This window comes from Schistocerca serialis, chromosome 7, assembly GCF_023864345.2.
Source record: "Schistocerca serialis cubense isolate TAMUIC-IGC-003099 chromosome 7, iqSchSeri2.2, whole genome shotgun sequence".
NCBI classification, from domain to species: Eukaryota; Metazoa; Arthropoda; class Insecta; order Orthoptera; family Acrididae; genus Schistocerca; species Schistocerca serialis.
The window spans coordinates 121,245,124-121,271,915 of NC_064644.1; the positions used below are offsets into that span (position 1 = coordinate 121,245,124).

The following is a 26,792-nucleotide window of genomic DNA, read 5'->3' on the forward strand; positions in this document are numbered from 1 at the left end:
CTGTTGGTTCGTATATGGTGGATGCTTTCGTAACCAAGATAGCCAGTGTTTGATCTCTGAAGAGTCATCATATCTAACATTTATACCGCACACAGCAAAAGCGAGAAACGTCATCCGCTTAGTCACAATGCAGACAAATGTGTGTCTTGAGCCATCGTGGCAGCGGTTCAAAAAATGATTCAAATGACTCTGAGCACTATGGTACTTAACATCTGAGGTCATCAGTCCCATAGAACTTAGAACTAACTAAAACTAACTAACCTAAGGACTTCACACACACCCATGCCCGAGGCAGGATATGAACCTGCGACCGTAGTGGTCACGTGGTTCCAGACTGAAGCGCATAGAACCGCTCGGCCACAGCGGCCGGCTGGCAGATGGTCATTGAACAGAATTGTGACGAAAAATAGTATGACAGCTGCAAAAGTCACCGCAAAACTGAATGTCGCATTCGAGAACTCTGTGACCGCCAACGAAACACGAAGGCAGCTCCATAAGAAGGTAATTACAGAGCGAGCTGGAATTCCAAAGCCACTTAACGGCGATTCAAATGACCGTAACAGGAAACCGTGGTAACAAAGCTATGAAACCTGGACTATGGAGCAACATAAGAAAGTCATTTGCTCCGAATGGTCTTTTTCCACACTGTTTCCAACTTCTGGCAGAGTTTATGTCCCACGAGTGAAACATTGCGGGGGGTTTCCTGATGATTTTGACAACCAGTTCCATGGGCTCCATGGTTACTCTGCAACGTCACCGAGGATTGGGTGACCATTTTGGGTAACCAAGCCCACTCCATGGTACAGTATTTGTTTCCAATGGTGATTATGTGTTCAAAGGTGACAGGGCCCCTATGTACGCGTCGTCCAGTAGTAGCTTTGTGACCACGAGGATGAATTGTCGCATCTGCACTGACCACCACACTCACCAGATCTCTGTATTACTGAGTTTTTGCGGTCTGCTTTGGAGAGAAGTACGCGTCATCGCTATCAACGTCCATCATCGTTACCTGAAACTATCACTATTTTGCAAGAAAAATGGTGTAATGTTTGCTTGAAAACCATGCAACACCTGTATTTACCCATTCCGAGACGACGGCAAGCTGTTTTGAATACCGACGGTTTTCCTGTACCGAATTACGCATGGCAATGTGTTCGGTTTTTTGTTGTTGTTTTTTTTTGCATATTTTGTGCATCCCGTTTAGTAGCCATGGTACCTTTCGTTCCAACAAAGGATTAATGTCCATCATGGCAGGTAGTTAGAGTCATCAGCAGAGAGTGCAGATACCCCTGAATGCGTGGCTTTGTGGATGGACGACTGATCTCACGACGCAGTCACCAATAATTCCAGGCCATAATTGAGGCTAAACGGCGCTGATGGTTCGTTGCCACCATACTATGAGGATTCTCTATAGTCCAGATGTGAGTGTTCAGATGTTTGACGATACCGCCCGTCGTAAAGGTAGCCTCATCTGTGAGTGGAATGGGTGACAGAGATCCCAGCGACGAAGCCGCCGCCTCGGAGGCAAGTCCGTATGTAAACTACTGGCCATTAAAATTGCTACACTAAGAAGAAAGGCAGATGATAAACGGGTATTCATTGGACAAATATATTATACTGGAACTGACGTGTGATTACATTTTCATGCAATTTGGGTGCATAGGTCCTGAGATATCAGTACCCAGAACAACCACCTCTGGCCGAAATAACGGCCTTGATACGCCTGGGCATTGAGTCAAACAGAGCTTGGATGGCGTGTACAGGTACAGCTGCCCATGCAGCTTCAACACGATACCACAGTTCATCAAGAGTAGTGACTGGCGTATTGTGACGAGCCAGTTGCTCGGCCACCATTGACCAGACGTTTTCAGTTGGTGAGAGATCTGGAGAATGTGCTGGCCAGGGCAGCAGTCGAACATTTTCTGTACCCAGAAAGGCCCGTACAGGACCTGCAACATGCAGTCGCGCATTATCCTGCTGAAATGTAGGGTTTCGCAGGGATCGAATGAAGGGTAGAGCCACGGGTCGTAACACATCTGAAATGTAACGTCCACTGTTCAAAGTGCCGTCAATGCGAACAAGAGGTGACCGAGACGTGTAACCAACGGCACCGCATACCATCACGCCGGGTGATACGCCAGTATGACGATGACGAATACACGCTTCAAATGTGCGTTCACCAAGATGTCGCCAGATACGGATGCGACCATCATGATGCTGTAAACGGAACCTGGATTCATCCGAAAAAATGACGTTTTGCCATTCGTGCACCCAGGTTCGTCCGCGAGTACACCATCGCAGGCGCTCCTGTCTGTGATGCAGCGTCAAGGGTAACCGCAGCCATGGTCTCCGAGCTGATAGTCCATGCTGCTGCAAACGTCGTCGAACTGTTCGTGCAGATGGTTGTTGTCTTGCAAACGTCCCCATCTGTTGATTCCGGGATCGAGACGTGGCTGCGCCATCCGTTACAGCCATGCGGATAAGATGCCTGTTATCTCGCCTGCTAGTGATACGAGGCCGTTGGCATCCAGCACGGCGTTCCGTAGTACCCTCCTGAACCCACCGATTCCATATTCTGCTAACAGTCATTGGATCTCGACCAACGCGAGCAGCAACGTCGCGATAGCACAAACCGCAATCGCGATAGGCTACAATCCGACCTTTATCAATGTCGGAAACGTGACGGTACGCATTTCTCCTCCTTACACGAGGCATCACAACAACGTTTCGCCAGGCAATGCCGGTCAACTGCTGTTTGTGTATGAGAAATCGGTTGGAAACTTTCCTCATGTCAGCACGTTGTAGGTGTCGCCACCGGCGCCAACCTTGTGTGAATGCTCTGAAAAGCTAATCATTTGTATATCACAGCATCTTCTTTCTGTTGGTTAAATTTCGCGTCTGTAGCACGTAATCCTCGTGGTGTAGCAGTTTTAATGGCCAGTAGTGTAATAATACATGCACACGTTCTTCTGGCAGTTGTCGTGGAGCATGTTCCACAACATCGTCAGGCATACCCCGTGATGGCGGGCCACTTGCCTGTCACTGTCAAAGATCTTTTGTCTTCACCTTCAAATGGGTGTACCTCCCTTGCAATAAGTTTTCTGCTATATTTCAGTGCGATCTTTTTTTCTCCCTCTCCTTTTGGCGATCGTTCATTTAGCAAAATCACTCTAATGAAGTTAACACATAGTACGTAGTGGGGCGATCACTCTGTTGTAGAAATAATTCAAAAGCCAGGATTGCTGAAATACTGTTTACTGGAAAACCGGTTTCAACACACTAAAGGTGCCATAATCGGATCTGAATGTAGATTAACATCTATAAACCATTTGGATATAACGAAACATGAGGCAGATAGCTGATACAAAATCATTGTCACAAAAAGATAAAAAACAATTGCTCTCATGGTCATTCTTTTCAATAAGATATGTTAAACCGAAGTCACAAGATAAATCTATTTGGTACATGAGCGCTGCTCGACTAACAACGGTCGGCATTACACTGTGATGTTTTATCTTGTGACTTCGGTTTTACATATCTTATGGAAAAGAATCACCATGAGAGCAGTTGTTTTTTATTTTTTTGTGACAATGATTTTGTATCAGCTGGTCTGCCTCATGTTTCATATCCAAATGGTTTATAAATGTTAATCTACATTCAGATCCCATGATGGCACTTTTAGTATGTTGAAACCGGTTATCCAGTAAAAAGTATTTAAGCGATCTTGGCTTTTGAATTATTTCTAAAAAATCACTCTGTATACATGGTATTGATTTTAACTGAAGACATCTAAATACCTCGAAAACTAGAAATCGGATCAATGAAAGTTACAATTCCAAATTGTTTGTTTCCGGAAGGGGGGGGGGGAGGGGGGGTATTCAATGATACAATACTAGGCCCCCACCCCACAGCAGAGTGAACAGGTCCCTTGAAGCTTCCCAGGTTTGCGGAAAGCTAAGTTGGCCTGCTTTAACCAAGCTGTACTCTTGTTTTCCATTGCGGCAGGATGAGCTGCTTTAATGGTTGCAGTGGAGATAGGTGCAAACTTCCAGAATGAGATTTTCACTCTGCAGCGGAGTGTGCGCTGATATGAAACTTCCTGGCAGATTAAAATTGTGTGCCGGACCGAGACTCGAAGTCGGGACCGTTGCATTTCGGGGGCAAGTACACTTGCCCACGAAAGGAAAAGGTCCCGAGTTCGAGTCTCGGTCCGGCACACAGTTTTAATCTGCCAAGAAATTTCAGGGGCAGACATGTTAGGAGGAGAATTTGCACACCTCTGGTTTGCGCCACGTCAAATATCTTTGTCAAAGAAAATATTATGAATACTTGATCGTATTTCTTTGTCAAAGAAAATGTGATAGTGTAAATTCCACCTTAACGGAATTTTGTATGTTAAAACGTTTTGCAGTTACCACGGCGCGAAATGCATCACCACCACCACCACCACCAGAACCACCACCCGCATCACCACCACCACCATCACCATCACCACCACCACCATCACCACGGGGGCGGCGGAGGCGGCGGCCGCCTCCCGCCGGCCGGCCTCGGCGTGCCGCCCCCGACCGCCGTCCCCGACCCCGCCCCGACGCCCACGCCGCCCCCGGCGCGGCCGCACGGGCTCATCCTCGAGTTCAAGGGCCGGCCGGCGGCGGGCAGCAAGTTCTCCAGCACGGAGAGCATGGCGACCAGCAGCAGCGGCGGCAGCCTCGAGTCCATCCGCTCCAGCACCAGCGAGGGCAACCGCTCCACCAGCAGCTCCGACAGCCGGCGCAGCACCTCGCTCAGCTCGCATAGCTCAGACTCCAGCGGCGCCGACAGGTAGGCCTACCTCACATCACACCCACCAGTCATCTGGACTTCATTTACTCACATCTGGAGAGGAGAAATGGTAAACGTTCTAACAAGGGGAGGCCTAGACACAGTCAACCAATTCCTCATATTTGGCAAGTCACTGTGGTAACCTAAAATGAAAGTGTCTAAGATACACTATATGACGACAAAAAAGACGCACCAAAAAGGAATAATTCGAATGGGACGGAAATCAGTAGATGTGATACGCATGTACAGATAGACAAATGACTACAAAAAAAAATTTCCAATGGGTCTCAGCACTATGGGACTTAACTTCTGAGGTCATCAGTCCCCTAGAACTTAGAACTACTTAAACCTAACTAACTTAAGGACATCACACACATCCATGCCCGAGGCAGCATTCGAACCTGCGACCGTAGTGGTCGCGCGGTTCCAGACAGTAGCGCCTAGAGCTGCTCGGTCACCTCGGCCGGCAAATGACTACAATTTCAGAAAAATCGGATCATTTCTTCAAGAGAAACAGACCCACAAGTTGAGCATATCAATAACGTGCTGACCCACCTCTGGCCATTATTCAAGCAATTATTCGGTTTGGCATTGATTGACAGAGTTCTTGGATTTCCTTCCCAGGCTCAAATGGCTCTAAGCACTATAAGACTTAACATCTGAGGTCATCGGTCCCCTAGACTTAGAACTACTTAAACCTATCGAACCTAAGGACATCACACACATCCATGCCCGAGGCAGGATTCGAACCTGCGATCGTAGCAGCAGCAGTGCGGTTCCGGAATGAAACGCCTAGAACCGCTCGTCCACAGCGGCCGGCTCCTTCCCAGGGATATCGTACCAAATTCCGTCCAGTTGGCGTGTTAGATCGCCAAAATCTCGAGCTAATTGGTGGGCACAGCCCATAATGCTCCAGACTTTTTCAATTGCAGAGAGATCGGGCGACCATGCTGGCCAAGGGAGGATTTGACAAGCACGAAGACAACCAGTAGAAACTCTCGCCTTGTGCGGGCGGGCATTAAATTATTGAAATGTAAGCCCAGGATGGATTCCCATGAAGGGCAGCAAAACGGGACGTAGAATATCGTCGACGTACCACTGTGTTGTAAGGGTAACGTACCGCAGACAATCAGACCTAGTTGTCAGGCCGTATGGCGGGGCGACATCCCAAGGCGTCTCCAGACACGTCATCGCAGCTCATCAAGGCCTGGCAGCTCATTGACTGGAGTAGAATTGTCTTCAGTGACGAGTGCCGCTTCGAACTGAGCCCCGTTGACAAGCGAGTATGTGACTGGAGATTCCATGGTTCAAACGGCTCTAAGCACTATGGGACTTAACATCTGAGGTCATCAGTCCCCTAGACATAGAACTATTTAAACCTAACTAACCTAAGAACATCACACATATCCATGCATGAGGCAGGATTCGAACCTGCGATAGCAGCAGCAGCGCGGTTCTGGACTGAAGCGCCTAGAACCGCTCGGTCACAGCCGCCGGCGATGCCATGGACAGCGATGAGATACAAACTTGACTGTCGCCCGCCAATGAGCCGACAAGCAGGAGCGATGGTGTGTTTTGCCATTTTATTTTACAGCAGGACTCCTTTGGTTGTCTCCCGCGGCACCCTTAAGCCCATAGGTACGTCGACAATATTCTACGCCCCGTTTTGTCGCCTTTCATGGAAAGCCATTCGGGCTTACATTTCAGAAAGATATTTCCCTCCTGCACACGGTGAAAGTTTCTACTGCTTGTCTTCGTGCTTCCCAAACCGTAACTTCGCCAGAAAGGTCGCCGAATCTCTCCACAATTGAGAACATTTTAAGCATTACGAGCAGGACCCTCCAAACAGCCTAGGATTTTCATGATCCGACCAACCTATTGGACATGATTTGGCTCGACATCCCTCAGGAGGACATCCAACAACTCTGTTAATTTTGCCAAGCCGAATAACTGCTTGCATAATGCCAAGAGGGGGCCAACGCGTTACTGACTTTTTCACTTTGTGGATCGCTTTCTCTTGAATAAATCATACAATTTTTCTGAAATTGTAATTGTGGTGTCACCGCCAGACACCACACTTGCTAGGTGGTAGCCTTTAAATCGGCCGCGGTCCGTTAGTATACGTCGGACCCGCGTGTCGCCACTATCAGTGATTGCAGACCGAGCGCCGCCACACGGCAGGTCTAGAGAGACTTCCTAGCACTCGCTCAGTTGTACAACCGACTTTGCTAGCGATGGTTCACTGACAAATTACGCTCTCATTTGCCGAGACGATAGTTAGCATAGCCTTCAGCTACGTCATTTGCTACGACGTAGCAAGGTGCCATTATCAATTGCTATTTATCTTGTGATGCATGTACCGTCAGACCGATGTTCACAAATTATGAATTAAAGTTAAGTATTCCAGCAGCTACGTACTTTTTTTGCTAGTATAATTACTTTACCTGTTCCAGACCTCACGCCAGCCTGCGTGAGCTTAATCGCTTGCCTTTCGGCTTCCTCCTAGTGGCTTGGCTGTCTTGCCAAGTCACTACAGTAATCGTTTGTTTATCTCTACATGTGCGTCACATCTGCCGCTTTTCGTCTCATTCGAAATATTCCTTCGTGGTGCGTCGTTTTTTTCTTTCTTTTTTGTCTTGATAGTATATTTTGGTTCAATACTCCCTCGATTTTGAGAGAATATCCCCTAAATTTCAACATGCACAATCTACACAAAAATGACGGGATCAGTAGACAATTGAAAATTGAGTTTTTTTCATCAGCATATGCGGGGTCTGCAAGCTCATATTTTTCTAGAAATCGAGGAAAGAAACTGTTGCGATTGCTCCTTGCGTACTAATAAGTACACGCTGCTGAACAAAAGCGCCGCTGCCGTTGTGACCAAGACATTTCACTGGGGAACGAAGAAACCGTGTCCGATTCCCAAACAGATTGTGCAAATTTTTTATTTGTATTTTTTCCATATCGGAATTGGTAGAAGGATTAATAAGGTAAGAAAATCGATAAGGAATTATAACAAGGTAGGCAAATTAATATTTCAAATGACTTTTATTAGTAAAGACTGAGATTTTAAGCCTCGCTGTACGAGAACAGTTCCGCATAAGACTGCTGCAGATTTGTCACGAGGTATCGCAATCACCCAAGCACACGATGCTTCTATACAGTCAGGTGTGGCGCAGAATTTTATTTTGAGGCTTCAAAATTGCATCACCGGTGACGCTACGATACAGGTTGGTATCCCACCGCTGTCGTGGACGTCTTCGCTGGTCTTTGTGGTTCAATTTGAAGCGAGATTCGTCATTGAAGAAAACTCTACTCTAGTCAGTGAGACTCCACCCCGAAAATGTGTCTAGGGGCGTCCCGTCCAGCGATGAGATAACATCCTCACTGTCTCTCGCCATACAGCCCGACACCCAGGAATGATGGTCTGGGATGCTCTTTCATAACACGACCCACTTGGTATGTTTGCATAACGACCACAGCTGAACCAACGCGTTATTTAATTGCTCAATTTGTGAGGGTCTTCCCCTTGAATGTATATCCAGATTTTCTGAAACTAATGATTTGTTTCTCTGTCCATGTACATCCCTCCGCCACACACCGTTGGGTGGCTTGCGGAGTATAAATGTAGATGTAGATCTACCAGCTTCCGTCCCATTAGGATAATTCCTTTGCGGTGTGTCGGTTTTTTTCCATATCGTGCATTCATATATCACTGAACATTCATTACTCGCTATGAATAAAGTTTTTATATGATTCACTGGTCTTTAAATAAATAAACATATGATACAATTATTTTCTTTCGACACATTATCCGTATTTTTAACGAAACGAAAGACCCTTTTTCTAACCAATAAACATATGCCTTTTCGTGTAAAAAAAACCTTGGCCTTGTACTATTCTGTAAAATTACTTTCTTCTATTTCTTTTTAAGAAGTTCGCTTTGAAAATTAATTGTTTCTTGATTCCTGCTGCTCCCTGCTGACGATTTTTTTAACCACTGCCAGCCCTCTGTTTCATGGCATCGTTCAAAGAGCGCACCTTCTTCATCCAACGGATGCATCTAACGATAGCCGATGCTACCGCTGTTTAAGATTAAAAGGGAAAAATACTTTAGAGCCTTATTAGTGTATCAATGGTTCCCATTGCATTACTAACAAGTCGGAGAACAGAAAAATGCAAAGAAAATAAAAATCACGTAACAGGTGCGTATATTGAAGCGACAGAAGTCGTGGGATACCTGCTAGTATCGCGTCGGAACTACTACTGCTCGGCGCACTGCAACAAGCCGACGTCTCATAGATTCAACAAGTCGTTGGGTGTCCCCTGGAGAAATATTGAGCGATGCTGCGTCAATAGCCATTCATACCTGCGAAAGTGTTGCCGGTGCAGGATTTTGTGCACGAACTGACCACTCGATTATACCCCATGTCAGGCAATTAGGGTGGCCAAATCATTCGCTCCAACCGTCCACAATGTTCTTGAAAGCAATCGCGAATAATTGTGGCCCGGCGAAATGCCGTGCTGTCATAATATCGTTGTTTGAGAACATGAAGTCCATGAATAACTGAAATAGTCTCCGAGTATAACCATTTCCCGTCAATGTTGGGCAAACTTTGACCAGAGGACACAGTCCATTCCGCCCGCATCTCGTGGTCGTGCGGTAGCGTTCTCGTTTCTCACGCCCCGGTTCCCGGGTTCGATTCCCGGCGGGGTCAGGGATTTTCTCTGCCTCTTGATGGCTGGGTGTTGTGTGCTGTCCTTAGGTTAGTTAGGTTTAAGTAGTTCTAAGTTCTAGGGGACTGATGACCATAGATGTTAAGTCCCATGCTCAGAGCCATTTGAACCATTTTTGAACACAGTCCATTCCATGTAAACACAGCCCACACCGTTATGGAGTCACCACCCGCTTGCACAGTGCCTTGTTGACAACATCGCTTCACCACACTCGAACCCTACCATCAGCTCTTACCAACTGAAATCGAGACTCATCTGACTGGGCCACGAGTTTCCAGTCACCTAGAGCCCAACCGATACGGTCACGAGCGCAGGAGAGGCGCTGCAGGCGATGTTGTGCTGTTATCAAAGGCACTCGCGCCGGTCGTCTGCTGCCATGGCTTATTGACGGCAGATTTCGACGTATTGAACTAACGGATACGTTCGTCGCACGTCTCACATTGATTTCTACGATTATTTCACGCAGTGTTCCTTGTCTGTTTGCACTGGACAACTACACTCATGCTCATAAATGAAAGATAATTGCAGAATGTTGTGCCACACAACGTGGCACTACACAAAACTGGCGCTAATAGCATAGGCACATAGGGAAAACACACTACACAGATCTGTAAGTCCACAGTATTGGTGATAAGTTGAGAAAACCGTCCCGAAACACATGTGCTACAAAACGACACTGTCTCCTGCGCATGTACCCTACATTTATATGGGATATGATCACCATGTACACGTACACAGGCCGCACAATGGGTTTGGCATATTCTGGATCATGTGGTCAAGCAACTGCTCGTGTATAGCCTCCCATTCTTGCACCAGTGCCTGTCGGAGCTCCTGAAGTGTCCTAGGGGTTTGAAGACGTGCAGCGATACGTCGACTGAGAGCATCCCAGACGTGCTCGATGGGTTTTAGACCTGGAGAACAGGCAGGCCACTCCATCCGCCTGATATCTTCTGTTTCAAGGTACTCCTCCACGATGGCAGCTCCGTGGGGCCGTGCGTTATCATCCATCAGGAGGAATGTGGGACCCACTGCACCCCTGAAGAGGTGGACATCCTGGTGTAAAATGACGTCCCGATACACCTGACCTGTTACAGTACCTCTGTCAAAGACATGCAGGTGTATACGTGCACCAATCATAATCCCACCCCACACCATCAAACCACGACCTCCATACATGTCCCTTTCAAGGATATTAAGGGGTTGGTATCTGGTTTCTGGTTCACGCCAGATGAAAACCCGGCGAGAATCATTGTTCAGACTATACCTGGACTCGTCCGTGAACATAAAACCTGGGACCACTGTTTCAATGCCCATGTACTGTGTTCTTGACACCAACCTTTATGGGCTCTCCTGTGACCAGGGTTCAGTGGAATGCACCTTGCAGGCCTCTGGGCGAATAAACCATGCCTGTTCAGTCGTCTGTACACTGTGTGTCTGGAGACAACTGTTCCAGTGGCTGCGGTAAGGTCCCGAGCAAGGCTACCTGCAGTACTCCGTGGCCATCTGCGGGCTGTAGCGCCTGGACATGTTTCGTGTCAGCTGGAATCGTTGCCATAATCTTGAGATCACACTCGTGGCACACAGAGGGCCCTTGCTATGACCTGCTGTGTTTGACCAGCCTCCAGACGCTCTAGTACTCTACCCCTCACAACGTCATCAATGTGTGTTCTTCGAGCCATTTTCAACACACAGTTATCATTAGCGCGTCTGAAAACGTCTGCACAACTACTCGAGGCACCGTACTCTGACATGCACCAACACACCTCTGCGAATGTGGATTGCTGCCAGCGCCATCGTGCGACGACCGCAGGTCAAATGCACCGCACGGTCATACCCCGAGATGATTTAAACCCGCGAACCGTCCACCAGAGCGTTGTTTCACCATGTATCAGCATTATCCTCAATTTATGAGCATGAGAGTATAAGCAAACGCCGCTGCTCTCGGTCTTTAAGTGATGGCCGTCGGCCATTGCATTGTCCTTGGCAGAGGAATGGCTTGGTATTCTCGGGACACTCTTTAGATTGTGGATCTCGTAATATTGAATTTCATAAAGATTACCGGAATGGAATGTCCCCTGTATCTAGCTCCATCTACCATTCCGCGTTCGAAATCTATTAATTCTCGTCTTGCGGCCAAAATCACGTAGGGAACCTTTCGACATGAATCATCTGAGTACAAACGACAGCTCCGCCAATGCACGGGGCTTCCAAGCCTTGTCTACAAGATTTTACAGCCATCTGTATATGTGCATATCGCAATCCCACCACTCCTTGGCCGCTCAGAGTGTGTCAGGACTAAGTATGTAGGCGTCGGACACTAAATGTACAACTTAAGCCATAGCTCTAAGGACATCGCAGGCTGCGACCCGTGGTGCCAGCTGATTAGAACGTTTTCATATTAGCCATTATCAGAACGTCTCGACAATGGCTAGAAGGCTTTAAGCCAAAATATCGCAAGAGAGGAATGATGTCCCGATTGCATGCCCAAAACCTTGCGAAAGATTCTGTTCGCCGGGAAATCTCAACTGAACGTTGAGCGATTGGCAGGAATCTGTTCACCGCAGGTACCACCTGCCTCTGGGGAGCGGCATGCAGACGACGCCCGGCAGCGGCCTGGGCGGCGGCGTGGGCGGCGGCATGGGTCGCTTCAGCAACAAACTGCACATCCTGTCGCCCATTTCCGACAAGTCGTCGCAGGAGCCCGCCTCCTCCACGGAGACGTCGGACAACAACCGCAACAACAACAGCACGCGCGCCTCGCCAGAGGACCAGGGTGGAATCACCCCCACCAACGAGACCAACACCAACACCAATGTCACCGCCACCATCACCACCAGCAACGGGTATGTACCCTGCTCTCTTGTCCGACAGACTGCTCAACATAATTTTGCACCACCTGGATATCTGCGAATGTGTGTTAGCTTAGTGACGAGGGGAGATGCGAATGAAAGAGTGAGCCTTATGAAACTAGAACATTAATTTATGAAATAATTTTTACTGCTTCAGTCTCATTATATTAAAAATTGTTAGCAAGACGCGTTTCGGAAGAAATCTGTCATCAGGTGCATTGCAGCTACATGCACGTTAATCAGAAGTGTGATGGGGATTATTTGCTGCGAGTCCCACTGAGCTTATATACCTAAACTTAATTCTGTACAAAAAGATTCATTTATTTCGTGTATACCTAAGTGCGTTGTATGTTTAAATAATTTCTCCGTGATCTTTACTCACATTATTAGTGGAAATTTGTTTGGCACTGAGAGCACAGTAATAAACACATCATCACTTACGTGAAATTGGTCAAAAAGTGACATTTTATTATTATTATCTCTTAATAAATAAATTGGAACACGTATTATGTTCGAGTATAATGACTTTTCTGGAGACTAGAAATCTACTCTGTAGCAATCAGCATGAGTTTCGAAAAAGACGATCGTGTGAAACCCAGCTCGCGTTATTCGTCCACGAGACTCAGAGGGCCATAGACACGGGTTCACAGGTAGATGCCGTGTTTGTTGACTTCCGCAAGGCGTTCGATACAGTTCCCCACAGTCGTTTAATGAACAAAGTAAGAGCATATGGACTATCAGACCAATTGTGTGATTGGATTGAAGAGTTCCTAAACAACAGAACGCAGCATGTCATTCTCAATGGAGGGAAGTCTTCCGAAGTAAGAGTGATTTCAGGTGTGCCGCAGGGGGTGTCGTAGGACCGTTGCTATTCACAGTATACGTAAATAACCTTGTGGATAACATCGGAAGTTCACTGAGGCTTTTTGCTGTAGTATATCGAGAGGTTCTAACAATGGAAAATTTTACTGAAATGCAGGAGGGTCTGCAACGAATTTACGCATTGTGCAGGGAATGGCAATTGAATCTCAATGTAGACAAGTGTAAAGTGCTGCGAATACATCCATAGAAAGAAAGATCCTTTATCATTTAGCTAAAATATAGCAGGTCAGCAATTGGAAGCAGTTAATTCCATAAATTATCTGGGAGTAGGTATTAGGAGTGATTTAAAATGGAATGATCATATAAAGTTGATCGTCCGTAAAGCAGATGCCAGATTGAGATTCATTGGAAGAATCCTAAGGAAATGCAATCCGAAAGCAAAGGAAGTAGGTTACAGTATACTTGTTCGCCCACTGCTTGAATATTGCTCACCAGTGTGGGATCCGTACCAGATAGGGTTGAGAGAAGAGAGAGAGAAGATCCAACGGAGAGCAGCGCGCTTCGTTACAGGATCATTTAGTAATCGCGAAAGCTTTACGGAGATGATAGATAGACTCCAGTGGAAGACTCTCCAGGAGAGACGCTCAGTAGCTCGGTACGGGCTTTTGTTGAAGTTTCGGGAACATACCGTCACCGAGGAGTCAAGCAGTATATTGCTCCCTCCTACGTATATCTCGCGAAGAGACCATGAGGATAAAACCAGAGAGATTAGAGCCAACACAGAGGCATACCGACAATCTTTCGTTCCACGAACAATAAGAGACTGGAATAGAAGGGAGAATCGATAGAGGTACTCAAAGTACCCTCCGCCACACACCATCAGGTGGCTTGTGGAGTATGGACGTAGATGTAGATGTAGAATAATATTTCATCCCTCCTGAATAATTTAATGCATTTGTTGATTAATTCCAATTGGAAGTGTACTTTTTATCATTTCAAAGTTAATAGTACAAGCGTAAAAAAATCCGGTCTTTCTACATTGACTTGCTATCTCTGGAACTATTCAATCTACAAGGCTGTGGTTTTCAGCTATTTATTCCTTGAATTCATGTTTAGAGGTTGGATGCACTGTGTAAACAGAAATGGCAGTATTGCACTTGCATCTTGTGGATTTACTTTGTGGGCGTAGTGTTTTATACGTGTTGAACAGTAAACATAGTGTTTTGGGGTACTATTATACATTCTTATACCTCTTTTCAACATGACGAAAAGAAAGAGTTCTTTTAAGAAGTGAAGTTTCCATGGAAATCACCATACCACTGGATCTGAATCCAGTGCTGATCCTGAAATAGATGCTTCACAGACACACGAAAAGGACACGCTTACTACATCTACATCTACATCTACATTGATACTCCGCAAGCCACCCAACGGTGTGTGGCGGAGGGCACTTTACGTGCCACTGTCATTACCTCCCTTTTCTGTTCCAGTCGCGTATGGTTCGCGGGAAGAACGACTGTCTGAAAGCCTCCGTGCGCGCTCGAATCTCTCTAATTTTACATTCGTGATCTCCTCGGGAGGTATAAGTAGGGGGAAGCAATATATTCGATACGCCATCCAGAAACGCACCCTCTCGAAACCTGGCGAGCAAGCTACACCGCGATGCAGAGCGCCTCTCTTGCAGAGTCTGCCACTTGAGTTTGCTAAACATCTCCGTAACGCTATCACGGTTACCAGATAACCCTGTGACGAAACGCGCCGCTCTTCTTTGGATCTTCTCTATCTCCTCCGTCAACCCGATCTGGTACGAATCCCACACTGATGAGCAATACTCAAGTATAGGTCGAACTAGTGTTTTGTAAGCCACCTCATTTGTTGATGGACTACATTTTCTAAGTACTCTCCCAATGAATCTCAACCTGGTACCCGCCTTACCAACAATTAATTTTATATGATCATTCCACTTCAAATCGTTCCGCACGCATACTCCCAGATATTTTACAGAAGTAACTGCTACCAGTGTTTGTTTCGCTATCATATAATCATACAATAAAGGATCTTTCTTTCTATGTATTCGCAATACATTACATTTGTCTATGTTAAGGGTCAGTTGCCACTCCCTGCACCAAGTGCCTATCCGCTGCAGATCTTCCTGCATTTCGCTACAATTTTCTAATGCTTCGGGGAGATCAAGTAACAAAGGAGATCATGTAAATGGTTTAGGTTATGTTTTATTAGATGTGAGTGTGTTAGGACAAGTTTTACAAGGTGCTGTATGTGGTGGACAAATTCGCATCTTCGAGGACACATCTGCAAGGACTGGACTAGCTAACAAACTTGTTGTTCAGTGCAAAGTTTGCAGGCTCTCTACGTCATTTTGGACTTCCCAAAAGTGCAAGTATGACTTGTCTGAGAGCAATGTTAGATTCTTGTATGGAATGGGGTGCAGAGGTAAAAGATTGACTGCAGCTCAAATATTATGTGCGACGCTAAACTTGTCAGTCCCACCAACCAGATCAGGTAAGTACACAGAAGTAATTGGTGAATGTGTCAAATCTGTTGCTGTTGCTTCCGCTGCTAAAGAAGTAGTAGAATTAAATAACATGACAGACTTAACTGTGTCAGTTGATGGTACATGGCAGAAGAAGAGAGGCCACACATCTCAAAATGCAGTTGCAACTGTCACTAGTGTAGACACAGATAAAATTTTAGACATCGAAGTGCTAAATAAATACTCCCATCAGTGTAAATCAGTTAACAATGGAACAAGTGAAAGTCATAAAACAAATTGCGCCAAGAATTATGAGGGAACTAGTGGGGGTATGGAGACTGCTGCAATTATTGCTAGGATCAGGCGCTCACTGCAGGAAAGAGGTGTGTGCTGCACTGAGTAATTGGGGGATGGTGATTCAAAGGTCTTCAAATCAGTCGTGGAAAACCAACCTTATGGTGAAAAGGACATTTTGAAGACTGTGTGGGCCACGTTCAAAAACGGATAGGAACACGCGTTTGAAAATTGAAGCAGACAAAAGAAAAAGAGAAGTTACTGGATGGAAAGACTCTAAATGGTAAAGGAAGACTTACAGACAAAAAATTGATGAACTCCAGCAATATTATGAAATGGCAATAATGAACAACACATATGACTTAAAAAGAATGAAAAGAGCAGTGTGGGCTACATTCTTCCACAAATCATCCACTGATGATACACCTATACATGGTCTTTGCCCACCTGGTGTTGATTCATGGCGCAAGTACCGCAAAACTCAGGCAGCGGGTACAAAGGAACAATTTAGGCACGAGAACAGCATACCATCTGCAGTGATGGGGGTAAACAAACCAATTTATAGAGAGTTAGCTCATCCTGATCTTCTTTTCAGATGTGTCCATGGTCGAAGGCAAAACCCGAATGAGTCTTTCAATAATGTCATTTGGACCCGCATACCATAAAATGTCTTTGTAAGCATGAAAACTCTATGTTTGGGTGTTTTTGATGCTGTGACAACGTTTAATTATGGCAATAAGGGAATAATTAGGGTACTAGAGCAACTAGGTATCACTCCAGGAGCCAACAACTGCAAGTCTTCCAGCAAATAGATCGACTCAGAATCATGAAAGCACAGCGTGCAGCAGAGTAAATGACTAAAGAAGCAAGAGGCGGGAAAAGAAGGAAGCTTCTAGGTTTGTAGAATGATCAAGTACACGATCCAGACAATGCCGATTATGGGCCTGGCTGTTTCTAGAAGCTGCCATGGCTCCATATGTGAGTTAATATCAAATGAAATGTTTAAACTTAATTTCCCGCAAATTAAATTTTTGAAAATATTTGACCCATTATCTCAGGAACTATTGCAGATACATATGTCTTACTTAACACTATGTTACCTCTTAGTATACTGCACCTGCTGAACCACCAAAACATCTCTACTTTAACGGTTTTTGAGAAGGAGCAGGGGACTTTTTAAAAAAAAAAATTGAACATAATTTTTGAAAAATCATAACTAACTAATTATTTTCTGTATATTCTGATCCTGGTTCAGTAATCATAAAAGGAGTGAAACTATACTTCCTAAAAATTTCAGATCTATATCTCTCAAAGGTTCTGAGATAATGGGTTATTAATATTGCAAATTTAACACTGGAGGTATAGGACGTATGTACTCCCCTTAATACTTCCACATTCAGATGTTCACGGGCCAAATTCTCTTAACTGTTGCGATAAATTTATATCAGTTGCGAAGATACTACCAACAATGAAAACACAATATTTTTATATAAGTATATTTATTTTTCAGTGGGTATCAAATAATCACATTATTTAATAAGTACTATACATAAATATGTATATCTTAGCAACTAAAATAAGTTTATATTAGCTGTTAACAGTGTCTGGACTGTAAACATTTGAATGTTGAAGTGTTAAGCGATGGTATGTTTGTTACTGTGCTCTGTGTACCAGATAAATTTCCAACAAAAATGTAAGTAAAGTCATCAGTGAGATTATTTAAACATACAACTCACTTAAGGCGCATAGTGAAATAATTGAACCTTCCTGTGAAGGTTTAAATGTCGGTACACAACATCACTGCCACATTCAGCAAACAGTCCTCATCAGACTTCAGATTAATGTGCATGTAACTGTAATGCACCTGGTGATAGAATACTGACGAAACACGTTGTGCTAATAAATATTAGTAAAGTTGCTGACCTCAACCAGTTCTATACACTGCAACATGGGTAACTTAAAACATTAAATTTACTACAAAATAAAAATAACAGAATAACTAAAATAGTAGCTGTGTAAATCTTTGTACTATGATCAAACAAATATCTCCTGCTAGGTGAAATTAATTACCATGTTGTCCCAACCTGTGCATTTTAACATGCTTGCATTCCCTTTGTTGTCGACAGGATAGTCAGAACTTTCTGCTCTGGTCGGATACTTTACCAGTGGCCTTCCTACGTTCAACCAGTCTGTGAGGAGGGTTCCTTTGACGACATTCTGCAATTTTCAATTGGTCCCAAGCGTATCTAGCAGAATTCGTGTCAGCAGATATCCCAGGCTATTCCATTCGGTTGATTACAGTCTTCTGGAGGAAGTTAACGACCTGGGGACAGCATCCTAATACGCTATTCTCTTGAAAACCTGCCTCGCAGCCGAAGTCGCAAGCTTGTGCTGTGGTGCTCGACTAGGGAGTACCCGTTTCGAAACTTGTTGAAAGAAAACTCCACTGCCTACACTTGCCCAAGGGGAGGAGAGGCATTGACGTAAATTTCCGATCATCAGATTTTGCGCCAATACTCAGGCTTAAATTTCCAACTTCTCCGCAGTGTCTTATGGTGCGAGAACATGTGCCCCTAACTGTCGATGTTAATCCGTCCCTCAATGAGAACCTAATCACGATGGCAAACTTGCTGCTGATCGAGAGGAGTCGACCGTGTGTCGGCACCGGTTTCACTCCCTTCCTTTCTCATCGTCAAATAACACTAACCCGACGCCAAACTATACACACATCCATTACAATCACATACATTCAACAGATGCGCTTAAGACACAAAGCTTGTAAACCGTGAGGAAAAGCATAATTGTGCACCTAAGGAAGAAAACCCTCTCCGATACTCCGCTGAATCCACCTCTTGGGGTCGCCTGGCGAACAAAGCCACATGGCGCTTTCTTTCTAGCCTTGTGCTGTGACCGTTGTCACATTTTGCTACACGATAACTGAGTGACAAACCTGAGTCAGTCGCTACATTTATTGCGAGTAGAGTAAATACAGTCATAGCTCTTTTAAATAATTCCCACATAAAAGTCCATGAATGATCAGTTAGACGTAAAATAATAAACGAGGTAGTTCACAGTTCCCAGAGTGTTAAGTCCATTCAAGGGTTTATAATTCCTCCTTCCTCTTTAGTACATGATTAATTGTTGTTTGTTCCGTATGATTAGCAAATAAGGAGCAAAGAAAGACGTACCTTAATGACGGGGACGAACTTTCTCGACATCAGCACAACTCTAATTGTTCGTCCACAACTAATAAAGTGATGCGTGACTGTGGAAGGTAATGGAGATATTGCAACGCTGGTATTAGCGTCGAAGAGCAATTCTTATTTAAATGTATCAGACTTCGAAAACCCAATTCTGAAAAGATGAAAGTTTTTTTTTTAATTGATCATACAGTATGCATTGAAGGCCGCATCAATGACTGCCGATCAGTAGCTTCGTTGTATTAGTAACACCATCGTCGTCCTTTACCCCCAATTGCAACTTTGAAAATACATTGAAAGACAAGGGTTAGGACAGAAAATAATTATAACATTACATCGTGTTTAAATCAAATGTAGTTAGTGTAAACAGCACAGCATCATCACCTTCTGCTACCCGTGTAGACAGATAAGGCGCTAAAAGTCAAGTGAAGTAGGGAGAAGTAAGCCAGCAGTATCAAATGTTTTCAGACAGAAACATAACGAAAAAATTACAGAGAACATAATGTCGTAATGTCCATAATATCTTATACTTTTTGGAGGCTGTCGACTGATCTTTCTCGATACTTTAATTCCCTATTATAGGGTGCTGCCGTGCTGGGCGTCGTGCAGGAAGTACACCTCGTAGTCCACCGTACAATTCACAGTGATGCGTATAAACACAACTCTAAGTCGATAGGCCGTGTGCCCCCCCTCCCCCAAAAACCTGACTAGAGACAGGATACTGTTACGCTATAGTTCACTGCACGTGACTGGCTTAGCGAAGTTGTGCGGTAACCTTGGCGTCGCCTGGGAGAGTAGCACCATCCGTGAGCCTGACTGGAAACTAAGATGTGGTTGCGCTGTTGCACGCTTCTGCGGCGATATAAGGTGTCGGGCAAATCCTTGACTCATCGCTAAAGACAAGCTGGCGCAGTTGATCTAGATTCCATTTCTGGTGTTCCTTTCACCAAGTTCTTCGCACACCAAAGTGCTGGGGGTTTGTATTGTTATTCTTAATGAGCGCCTGGAGGCGAAAATTGATCTCCTGGAGACGGTTGCTTCTGTTTGAATCGACACAACTCTCCCATTTACCTCCAATGAGGCAACGCGCAGTTCCTTTGCATTCTGATCGTGGTGGCTACGAGCCATAATTTTGTGGGCAGCCCCCTAAACACGACATTTTTTTTTCTTTTTTGTTTTGAGTTGTCAGTCTTCCAGTGGATTTGATGCTGCCTACCACAAACTCCTTTATCGGCCAAACTCTTCATCTCAGAGCAGCACTTGCAACCTATGTCCTTAATTGTATTTGCAGGATGTATTTCAATATCTGTCTCCTCCTGCAGATCTCTATAGCTCCCTCTAGTGCCGTGGAACAGCGACAAAGCCAATACTAAAGCTGACCCCGTGGAGAAACTGAGAAAAGAAAAATAATAAAGAGGACAAGAAAAACGTAAACGTTAATGTATAGAATGATTTCCGGTAGTCTAAAAAGTACTGAGGAAGACGTTTCGGATGTTAGGCAGAGCACGTCCTATCGAAATAATGAGGGTGGTGCAGAACATTTTTAACAGTTTTCTTTTTTTTAATTTTAAAATTCTTTATTCTTCAAACTACATGATACATACCCTACTGGCCATTAAAATTGCTACACCAAGAAGAAATGCAGATGATAAACGGGTATTCATTGAACAAATATATTATACTAGAACTGACATGTGATTACATTTTCACGTAATTTGGGTGTATAGATCCTGAGAAATCAGTACCCAGAACAACCACCTCTGGCCGTAATAACGGCCTTGGTACGCCTGGGCATTGAGTCAAACAGAGCTTGGATGGCATGTACAGGTACAGCTGACCATGCAGCTTCAACACGATACAACAGTTCATCAAGAGTAGTGACTGTACCGAGCGAGGTGGCGCAGTGGTAGCACACTGGACTCGCATTCGGGAGGACGACGGTTCAATCCCGCGTCCGGCCATACTGATTTAGGTTTCCCGTGATTTGCCTAAATCGCTCCAGGCAAATGCTGGGATGGTTCCTTCGACAGGGCACGGCCGACTTCCTTCCCCATCCTTCCCCATCCTTCCCTAATCCGATGAGACCGATGACCTCGCTGTTTGGTCTCTTCCCCGAAACAACCCAACCCTAATGCTCCGCCTGAAACTCTCAGTAACCTCTGGTTCTGGTTCAGTAGTGACTGTCGTATTGTGACGAGCCAGTTGCTCGGCCACCATTGACCAGACGTTTTCAATTAGTGAGAGATCTGGAGAATGTGCTGGCCAGGGCAGCAGTCGAACATTTCCTGTTTCCAGAAAGGCCCGTACAGGACCTGCAACATGCGGTCGTGCATTATCCTGCTGAAATGTAGGGTTTCGCACGGATCGAATGGAGGGTAGAGCCACGGGTCGTAACACATCTGAAATGTAACGTCCACTGTTCAAAGTGCCGTCAACGCGAACAAGAGGTGACCGAGACGTGTAACAAATGGCACCCCATACCATCGCCAGTATGGCGATGACGAATACACGCTTCCAATGTGCGTTCACTGCGACGTCGCCAAACAGGGTCGCGACCATTATGATGCTGTAAACAGAACCTGGATTCATCCGAAATAATGACGTTTTGCCATTCCTACACCCAGGTTCGTCGTTGAGTACACCATCGCAGGCGCTCCTGTCTGTGATGCAGCGTCAAGGGTAACTGCAGCCAGGGTCTGCGAGCTGATAGCGCATGCTGCTGCAAACGTCGTCGAACTGTTTATGCAGATGGTTGTTGTCTTGCAAACGTCCCCATCTGTTGACTCAGGCATCGAGACGTGGCTGCACAATCCGACACAGCCATGTGGATAAGACGCCTGTCATCTCGACTGCTAGTGATACGAGGCCGTTGGGATCTAGCACGGCGTTCCGTATTACCCTCCTGAACCCACCGATTCCATATTCTGCTAACAGTCATTGGATCTGTACCAACAGGAGCAGCAATGTCGCGACACGATAAACCGCAATCGCGATAGGCTACAATCCGACCTTTATCAAAGTCGGAAACGTGATGGTACGCATTTCTCCTTCTTAGACGAGGCATCACAACAACGTTTCATCAGGCAACGCCGGTCAACTGCTGTTCGTGTATGAGAAATCGGTTGGAAACTTTCGTCATGTCAGCACGTTGTAGGTGTCGCTACCGTCGCGAACCTTGTGTGAATGCTCTGAAAAGCTAATCATTTGCATATCACAGCATCTTCTTCATGTCGGTTAAATTTCGCGTCTGTAGCACGTCATCTTCGTGGTGTAGCAATTTTAATGACCAGTAGTCTATTAACCCACCACCTAATACATTAGTGGGACCTGATATATATACGTATTTACAATGCTGCAGCTCATCTCGATTAGTTACTTGGAAATTTTGTTATTTCTATTTTTACTATGGGCATTTCTAGTTATACTGGTGTCTTATTCTACATATTTCTTTTATTGCTGTTACAAACCTACGTTTTGGCCGTGCCCACCGAGCTAATCCCTGTGGCGATGCCCCTGGCACCGGGCTAGCCCAGCATGTTTGATTGCTGCAGTTCTATGCTAATGTTGTTATTCTATCTCATCCTACGTCTAACCTAATACTTATTCCTACTGTCACGTCCGGTGAGTGTCTTGATCAGTCTGAATGTGCATCCTCCCCCTAGTCCGAGACGTGGCGCATCCCAGCCGTGAAGCGGCTGGTCAAGTCTACGTCGCAGCGGAATAGGACAGGTGTACAGAGTCTCAATCGGGTTTAGTATGTTATTGACTGCTCCTTAAAAATTCTTTTAAAACTTTGCTCGATATTTCATTGGAAAGTTTGTTTAGGGTTTGAAAATGGTCCCCATGCCTGAGCAGGTGGTACGTGTCGTGATTTGGTAGTTGTTGTCTTGGAAATTCTTCCAATCCATATGTGGCATCCAGCAAACAAGTTCTTAACAGTATTGGTTAAAAACAGTCTTGGTTGCAATTTTTAGTTTTTTATTTTCAACGACGCGTTTCGCCTTATTTAGGTATCTTCAGGTTATCTACATAGAAAACAGAGAACGAATACATCTATTTAAGAATCGCGATCGCGTTGTGCAGACTTGGATAACCTATAACCATGTATAAACAGATCACCTATTGAAAGAGAAAATACCTTAATTTGGTATTTCTTAGAAGAATCCTTTAGTCAATGTAGCCAAAGGGCATCGTCAAATATATCAGGCCAACATCGCCTTCGTTATGCTTACACCCGAGCCCCCATCTTACTCTGTTACTCGCTCCTGTGAACGGGAACGCGTTATGCAGATCTTGGTGCCTATCGCGTCCGTCTAGAAAAGGTAATGATTTTACTATTTTATATTTCTAGTTTTTACTGAGTTTAACGAAGGCGATTTGACGATGCCCTTTGGCTACACTGACTAAAGGATTCTTCTAAGAAATACCAAATTAAGGTATTTGCTCTTTCAATAGGTGATCTGTTTATACATGTTTATAGGTTATCCAAGTCTGCACAACGCGATCGCGATTCTTAAATAGATGTATTAGTTCTCTGTTTTCTATGTAGATAGCCTGAAGATGCCTAAATAAGGCGAAACGCGTCGTTGAAAATAAAAAAACTAAAAATTGCAACCAAGAATGTTTTTAACCAATGTAGTTGTTGTCTTAATTGTGCCGCTACATCGTCGAAGAGGTGACACTCATACACCAAATGGTCTGGGGTGCCCTGTATGACTCCACAGTCACACGTTGGGGTAGCCCGCTTCCCAAACCGGCATAGGTATGCTGGGTAAGGTCCATGTCCGGTAAGGAAGTGCAGCAGTCCTCTTGCTGGCTTGAAGTATTTGAGCCGTAATCGCTCCATAATACTGGGCAGCAGTTCGTGCGTTCTACGATTCGTCTCGTCGTTATCCCACTGTTCCTGACAAAGTTCTTTCCCCCTACGTTTAATTTCAGATTTATTTCCTACGTGAATCCCCATTAGTTCAACTGTTTTATCCCTCTTCTCCTTTTTAACAGTTTTTTTTAATCTTTATTTCCAAATCTTATTAATTATACAATTTTAACCCACTACCTTATATGATTAGTGGGTCCAGATGATGATACAATGGTTATTATTGCAGCTAAATCTTAAGTTATATTTAAGTAACTAGTTAGTAAAGTGAGCTACAGGATAATTGCAATGGGCAAAGTTAGTTGATTTTGATTGTATGTGAATTACTTAATAAACCTAACTATTAACTAGTTACTAATGCCTAAAGCGTTACATATGTGTCAGTCAAAAGTATAAACCTACTTATAGAGCCTTGCTCATTGAGCTAAACCCAATGAGCGTGCCCCTGACACTGGACAGGCCAAGATGTTGTCGCTGCAGGTTCCTAGTAATAGTACCTAAATCTAAGTCCTACAACTAATCCTATCCTAAAGTCAAGTTCGGTGCTTGTCAATGATCGGTAATGTTGCCCCCCACTCCCCCTAAGTCCCGACCGCGAGGGACTTCCAGACTGTAGAAGTCGGCCTGTCCACGCTCAGGCGGTATGGGAATGGGGTAACAGTTTTTGTGGCTTCAAGTATCAACAGTTACGGTAGAAGGCGGTGTGTTGGCAGGCCCGGCGGCGCAGTGACGCAGGCGGAAGGGCGGTTCGCGAAGCGGCAGCGGGCGCCGCAGAACCGCAACCTGATCAACCTGATGGGGCTCCACCAGTCGTCGGGCGAGGCCGAGGTCCAGGGCTCCGACAGCGGCATCTCCATAGAGTCGCGCACCGGCCACCAGCACCACCACGTGAGTGTACTCTCTCAGCCACGCTCTATCGTCGAACCGGTGGCAGCAAAGCGTAGCAAAGCACGCTCCGGCGCAGAGGAAGGTTTCAACATCGCGATGCCTCAGAAGACTTTTTTTGCTGAAGTGGTCGTGCTGCAATCTTCCTCCGTGTTAACATATGGTTCATCCACGAATTCAGTCTTGAAAAACAGTAATCAATTGTTTTGTTTTATGTATTTGTTATTCTATTTAGCCTTAGCAGATTACTCCCTTCTGGCGCACTTTGGCTTTCGATCAGGAAAAATACCTACCAATACATGTTACAAAATATTTCAATTTTTCATGTGCTCTTGTGGTTCAGTTATGTACGTCTGAAATATTATTGTCAGGGAAATTATAATTCCCAACACAACAATAGTGGATAATAATAATAATAATAATAATAATAATAATAATAAAAGACTAACAAAAATACTGAAAACAGAATTGACAGCAAGAAACAAGACAAAAGCTATAAATACTTATGCTATACGAATATTGACCTACTCATTTCGAGTAGTGAAATGGAGTAACACAGACCTAGAAGCACTCACACTTACACGATCACAATGCCACAAATATAGAATACATCACATACATTCAGCAACAGAAAGATTCACATTAAGCAGAAAGAAAGGAGGAAGGGGATTTATCGACATAAAAAACCTACATTATGGACAGGTAGACAATTTAAGAAAATTCTTTCTAGAACGAGCAGAAACTAGCAAAATACACAAAACAGTCACTCATATAAATACATCGGCTACACCACTGCAATTTCATAACAACTTCTACAACCCTTTAGATCACATAACATCAACAGATACGAAGAAAGTAAATTGGGAAAAGAAAACACTACATGGCAAGCACCCATATCATCTAACACAGCCACACATCGATCAAGACGCATCCAACATATGGCTAAGAAAAGGCAATATATACAGCGAGACGGAAGGATTCATGATTGCAATACAGGATCAAACAATAAACACCAGATATTACAGCAAGCATATTATTTAAGATCCCAGTACCACAACAGATAAATGCAGACTTTGCAAACAACAAATAGAAACAGTAGATCACATCACAAGCGGATGTACAATACTAGCAAATACAGAATACCCCAGAACACATGACAATGTAGCAAAAATAATACATCAACAGCTTGTCTTACAACATAAACTTATCAAACAACACGTTCCCACATACAACTATGCACCACAAAATGTACTGGAGAACAATGAATACAAATTATACTGGAACAGAACCATTATAACAAATAAAACTACACCACATAACAAACCTGACATCATACTCACCAATAAAAAGAAGAAATTAACACAACTAATCGAAATATCCATACCCAATACTACAAATATACAGAAGAAAACAGGAGAAAAAATTGAAAAATACATCCAACTGGCTGAGGAAGTCAAGGACATGTGGCATCAGGATAAAGTTGACATTATACCAATTATACTATCAACTACAGGAGTCATACCACACAATATCCACCAGTACATCAACGCGATACAGCTACATCCAAACGTATATATACAACTACAGAAATTTGTAATTATTGATACATGTTCAATTACCGGAAAGTTCCTAAATGCAATGTAACATATACCGTACAGTTAAAAGGAAGTCACGCTTGATCAAGGTCGGCGTCACTTTCCATTTTTAACCAGACATAACGTCTAAGAAAGGAAAGAAATAAAATGAATCTCCAGATGAGAAACACCCGAAACACAGTGGTCACTTTTGTAGATTTTAAAAAGGCCTATGACTCA

General features: G+C 44.5%; 1 protein-coding gene across 1 annotated transcript in view; it reads left to right on the plus strand.

The window, feature by feature from the left end:
- LOC126412920 (SH2 domain-containing adapter protein B) overlaps positions 1–26,792 on the plus strand; it is a 133,362-nt gene that overhangs the window by 21,913 nt on the left and 84,657 nt on the right. The window contains exons 5-7 of the mRNA XM_050082809.1: positions 4,643–4,824; positions 12,126–12,404; positions 24,807–24,981. Of these exons, the coding sequence (XP_049938766.1) occupies positions 4,643–4,824; positions 12,126–12,404; positions 24,807–24,981 (636 nt within the window). The remainder of the gene's footprint in view (positions 1–4,642; positions 4,825–12,125; positions 12,405–24,806; positions 24,982–26,792) is intronic.